General features: G+C 40.1%; 1 protein-coding gene across 1 annotated transcript; it reads left to right on the top strand.

Annotated features, from left to right (window-relative positions):
* Positions 1–667: 667 nt before the first annotated feature.
* Positions 668–4476, top strand: LOC308304139 (phospholipase A and acyltransferase 2-like; the record flags this gene model as incomplete). Its single annotated transcript, XM_080748699.1, has 4 exons — positions 668–685; positions 1786–1906; positions 2595–2893; positions 4384–4476. 4 exons carry the CDS (start codon positions 668–670, stop codon positions 4474–4476), a joined length of 531 nt encoding a protein of 176 aa, XP_080604825.1.
* Between the last annotated feature and the right edge of the window lie 1770 nt (positions 4477–6246).

The raw sequence follows: 6246 nt of genomic DNA, 5'->3' as shown, positions 1-6246 counted from the left end.
CGACAAAACGCATATGATGGTGATTGAAAGGCAATTTTTAACTAGCGATAGGAACCATAAAGTATTCATGAAAATGTTAATTAAGGTTAGAACACAAAAGGGGAAAATGAATGGGGTCCAATGGAGAACAATTCTTTTTGTGATCGGCCGGGGGGGAAAACAGCGCAACTAGCGGCCAATCATTGGAAGTTTTACTTCCGTATTGGCGTCATTTTAAATCGGCAGAACTATGCCCCTGGTTGTTACATGCACTTGCAATACATCTGTCACAACATTCCAAGAAGCGATCCTCCTCGATGTTGTGATAACAATAAAAATACCATAAGAACATTCACTGTCTAGTCATTGTTATTGTCCCGTAAAGATATCTGTTGCTCCCTCTCTCCTTTACACTGACAAACCCTGTGTGTGTGTGTGTGTCTGTGTGTGTGCGTGCGTGCATCAGATGTATGAATCCCCTCATTCAATGGAAAGGAATTGCGGGGTTGTACAGATTGTACCAATTACACCCCAAAGATTACATTCCTTTCAGTTGAATGGAGCGATTCATAAGGGGTCATCCTACATCTGTGTGTCACCGTTTGTTCAGATATCAATAGCACATGCCCAGTAGGGCGGCTGACATTTATTCAGTCTTTCACTGAGAGCAACTTGTCAGTGGTCAATAATGGATTACCAAAAGCAGGTAAGAAACTAGAAAGGCATATACCGGGTCCGGTTACATCAAATTATGGTTTCAATTGCACAGAAAGAATAATGTGATGTTACTGTGGCTAAGGATGTTGTGTCTGTTTGATGCCTAGCCAGGGAGAGGTGAATAGTATAGTGTTACTTATGGCAGCAGGTGTAAACAGTGAGTTGCTTGCACTGAGATTGTAAACCTCTCAGACTGGGGCGTCAATTGGGTATGGCAGGGGTATGCAGCTGCCATACCCTGGGTCCAGGGGGAAAAATAAAAGTTACTTTTAAATATAAATCCATGAATATCTCTTTGTCTATCTGCACTGGTTATTATGTTGTTAAATTACAGTAAAATAACTAATGCAAAATGTAACAAAATGGTCACTTTAAGTATTCTCCACACTTCTCCCCATCTTGACAAAATGGTATATTCACAGGTTTCGCAGGTCAGCTGCACAGGTGCAATGCATTATTGTTAATTGTGGCACATTTACTAACATGCCTTGCCAAGTTTAGTTACCGTAGAAACCTGTGTAAAAAACGGCAGACATTGTGAAAATAGCCGATCTACATGCTCACAACGCCTCGCAGTGTGAGGCGTTGTGAGCATGTAGATCTGCTATTTTCACAATATAACCGTGTTATATAGAATGTAATGCCTCTTATCCATGAGGACTCCCATCTTTGCCATACCCTAGCTTTTGCTGAACTGACGCCACTGCTCTCAGAGGAAGAAGGAACATCTACTATAAGCAAATTGTAGATGTTTTATAAATATTACAATGAAACAAGCAAATAGGCTGTTAATCAGGCATGGTCTGACAGGGTCAGATTGATAGATGGATTCACTTCCATACAAGATTGAATGAATATTGGTGCAACATTGTACAAAGACTACAATAAAAGTGATTATTTGCAAATACAATAAACATCCACCATCCCTAAAAACATAAAGCAAAAATACATATTATGCATTCACCTCACCTACAATGCTGCCAAAGCTTTAAAACTAGACAGGTAAAGTTTACCAGGGTGGATCTCAGTCTTCCAAGGGTTGAGGTTTGTTTTTCTATTGTTTACATGGTGTTTGTTTTATGAACACAGATTGGTGAAATTAAGTCCAGTGCCAAGTTCGGAGACTTGATAGAATTTCACTACCCTATTGGATACTCCCACTGGGCAGTATATGAAAAGGATGGATATGTGATCCATTTCGCTGTAGCAGGTGGGACATGCAGATGATGTAAATTGAATTTCTGTGTCGTCATGGTAGCTTTACATGAAATCACCTGTTTCCATTTTAAATGAGTTGATGACTTGCTATCTAAATATTTATGTATTGTAGCGGATAGGCCTAATTTAGAATACAAAACTTAATTAGGGGGAATAGTATTTCGTGATATATAGGATTGTTCATTTTATTTAGGGCTGAATGGTTATCAACCTTTTCAAGCAGTGAACTCTAAAATAATCATGGTTGAACTGGCAACCCCGCCACCCTGACGAGCACCAAGTGTTGATTACATTTTGTATAACATGGTTCTATTATCACTACGCGAGGCGTTGTGAGCATGTAGATCTGCTATTTTCACAATTTCTGCCTCTAATATTTGACAATTTGGCCTATGTTTAATTTGTTGTTTTAGAGGTATTAAAATTCCTTAAATTGTCACTTTAGAAATGTGCAGATACCCTCTATATACTTAAACTTTATGTTGGTTTGTTTACTGTTGAATGAGAAAACAGTGTTTGCACATTAAATTAATCATCTGGGGACCCCCCCCCCCCAAAATCCCCTTGGGATTGTTCATTTTATTTAGGGAGACGCAAAATGAAAAGGCAAACATATGAGTATGTTTAACATCACATTTGTCGATTTTACATCCTTTCTAATTCCTCGTGCTCCCATATAGATGAGAACAGATTGATGGAAAGCGTGCGCACTCACCTGCAGTCAGCCTTCCCCATGAGCGGAGACATCCTTCTGGGGCAAACCAAGATCCGCAGGATGCCTCTTGAGGAGGTGAACGTGCCCCCAGGGGCCCGCGTCTCCATCCACAACCACAGCCACCATTTCCCACCGTCCTCAAAGAAAGACATGCGGAAACGCCTCAGTGTCCTTCTCAACGTGGAGTTGACATATCATCTGTTCTCCTGCAACTGTGAACACTTTGTCACGTTTGTACGCTACGGAAAGGCTGTCTGCAACCAGGTATCTAATCCAGGGGTTTTCAAAGTGGGTGACGGGGCACCCTGGGGTAATAATATTTGGAATTCATTTGGACACTTGAAAAAATATTATTTAGTATAATTTTAAACTTGAAGTAATACGTTATTTTCAGTCAGTTCTAACCAAAATGGCTATTATCTCAACATTTTCCTCGCAACATAATCACTAAAATATCGTCACTGTCGGGCAGAAACCTTGTATCTCCAAGTTTCAAATGTGCTTCATCATACAAGACCGTATCACAAAACTAGTGAAAACAGCCGATCTACAACCGATGCGAGGCGTTGTGTGCTTGTAGATCTGCTGTTTTCACTAGTTTAGTTCATTTTATAGATGATAAATACAAAACAAACGGTTTTGGACATACAAGGTTTCCACCCGACAACGACGATATGCTATAAATATAAGGTGCTGCTGGGAGTGAAAATTATAATGTAGGGGTGCCTCGGATTTAAAAAAAATATTTATGGGGTGCCCTGAGACAAAAAAGTTTGGGAACCCCTGATCTAATCGATACTGTATTATTTACGCTAGAAGGTCCTGGGTTCGATTCCCGCCGGGGGACGCTGTGGGTGCTGGGGGGGGCGTGTTCCCTCCTCCGTGTCATGAGTGCCCACACCCCAGGTGGGGTTGGCGATAGGGCCTTTCTGTGTAGAGTTTGCATGTTCTCCCCGTGTCTCCTAGGGTAGATACCCTCACAACAACATGCAGTAATCCAGCCAGGGCACCTGATGGAGGGGAAAGGAACTGGTTGGAATAACGTGTTCCTTCCACGCGCTACGTCCAAACCGGGGAAATCCCCACTGTCAGGTGAAAAGAAGCAACTTCCTCATGCATAGAAGGAAGCATGTGGTCAGTCTGTTGTCTTCCCAGGCGCGGCAGAGGGGGAGCAGAGCCCAGGATTACATAGGCAATTGGCACTGGGTGAAATTGGGTTACAAATAAAACAATAAAAAAATAAAAAATACTGTATTATTTAGAATGTTACTTATGCCTTTCATAGTATTCATATTCCACCTTATCAGGTTATGCTTTATTTTGATAATCATCATCATCATCATCATCATCATCATAAGTAGTAGTAGGTATTTGATTGTGTAAATAAGCAAACAAACAAACACTTACAGATCCATCTAAAATAAATATATATATATATATATTGTGTAAAAAAAGCATTGCAGATGCCATAGCACCCCAAATCTTAACTGACTTCAGAAGGTTGACATTTCAAATCCTTGTTTTGAGTGGTCTCATGTAATTGTAATATTTTGAAATATGGACTTTTGATATTCATGAGCTGTATGCCATATAAATTCAATATTTTAACACAGAAAGTTTGGAAAATATGGAAGTTTCAAGAAGTATATGAAAGTTTCAAGAACATGTACTATTTTTTTTTTAGATGGATCTGTATGTGCAGCACAAAGAGCAACACAAAGACATTTTTTATTTTTTGTTTTTTTTCCTTCTAGATTCCTGGAAGACCCCACGATACAGAGTGTGAGAAGGCAACAAGATTGTTCCAGGATCCTCTTCAGGACCCATTCAACTGCTGCCTGCAATGATTCATTTACTATTTGCTTTGATGATGATCACTGTAATGAAGTGAAACTTATCTTGGTTATTACAGAGTACCGGTATTTGAAATTAACTGTTTTGATTGTTGGTACTTCAGATCGGTTTCAAATATGCACACACGTCAAAACTTTATGAGCATAACAAATGACACAGCAGATGATCATATTCACTTGCCAGGGGGGGAAATGTTTATTGTAGCTAAGAATGGGTCACATTTGATTTATGTCAATTTTAATCTAACTACCCTAAGCCTTAAAATGATGGGAATATGTGTTCTGATACTAACACACAATGTAAAGATGACATTCATCTCTGAATTCTAACATTTCTTTCTTTTTGTTTAGTGTCAAGCAACGCTTTGCACACATGGTCATTCTTCATCAACAGAGAGCAGATAGGGTTGTATTATGATAATGGTCTCATACAGTCCAAGATGTTTTAATTGTCACATCCACACAGTTGTCATAGCATTACAGGAAGTGAAACTTCAATAATAAAAAAGGATGGCAGATTGATTCAACCATTTTAGTGTTATTGTCCTTAAGATGTGGGTGCGTGAGTATGTGCGTGCATCCGTGCGTGCGTGCGTGCGTGTGAGCGTGTGTACGTGGTGTGTGTGTGTGTGTGTGTGTGTGTGTGTGTGTGTGTGTGTGTGTGTGTGTGTGTGTGTGTGTGTGTGTGTGTGTGTGTGTGTGTGTGTGTGTGTGTGTGTGTGTGTGTGTGTGTGTGTGTGTGTGCGTGCGTGCGTGCGTGTGTGCGTGCGTGCGTGACAACAGAGGTCCCCAAAATGTTTAATATTGGAATACAACAATGCATCCAGCATGGTACTGTAAACATAAGGTAATATTTGATTTAACCAGAATCCAGGCAGCTTAGTGATTGGTTGTTTGTTTTTACAACAACAGTGTTGATTTTGTCGACTAAAACTATGACGAAAAATGATTGTCGACTGCGTTTTTTTCACTGAAGAAAACTAAATAAAAACTAAGCTGCGATGACTAATACTAAGACTAAATATATTGACAATTTCGTCAGCAAAAATAAAAACTAGACTAAAGCGTTAGGGAGGGACTAGTGCTGAAGAGAGTCATTTTATGTTTGGTTGCTCTCGGGTGTTGCGTGCTGAAAATAGCAGATCTACAAGCTCAACGCGTTGCGCTGAGCTTGTAGATCGGCTATTTTCGGCACGCAACCAAGTGTAAAATCAGTCATTACGATGCCATCAAGGCCTGCCAAAATGCATTTCAGTTGACTAAATCAACTGTAGATTTAGTCGCCTAAAATCTTATGATATTTAGTCGACTAAAATTAGACTAAAACAAAAACTTTTTCAGGTGACTAAATTATGATTAAAACTAAATGACATTTTATTCAAAAGACTATGCCTAAAACTAAATAAAAATTTGCTGTCAAAAACAACACTGTACAACAAGCAGACTGGAGTTGAACCCATGCAGCAGACCTCTTGTTGTGTTGCTTGCTGTGTTTTGTTCCTGACCGGCCCTGACCTTTGACTGAGATCAAGGTTTGGACACAACAAGGTCACGTGACACGGTGACCTCTGGCTGTCTCTCCGCTGGGGATACTGAATAAACCCAGCAGGGCACGTGCACACATAGACATCAAAGGGGGCTTGAGCCCCTGCCCTTTTATCCGTCTGTAAAAAAGTGCCCTCAATCTCCAGACCATGCACGCAGTTTTTACTATGGTGAAAGAAATTGATTAAGCTGCTTTGTTCAGTGTGGTATCAAGCACTG

Source organism: Nannobrachium achirus, assembly GCF_963921795.1.
Source record: "Nannobrachium achirus genome assembly, chromosome: 19".
Taxonomy (NCBI): Eukaryota; Metazoa; Chordata; class Actinopteri; order Myctophiformes; family Myctophidae; genus Nannobrachium; species Nannobrachium achirus.
This window is presented reverse-complemented; position numbering and strand designations above follow the sequence as displayed.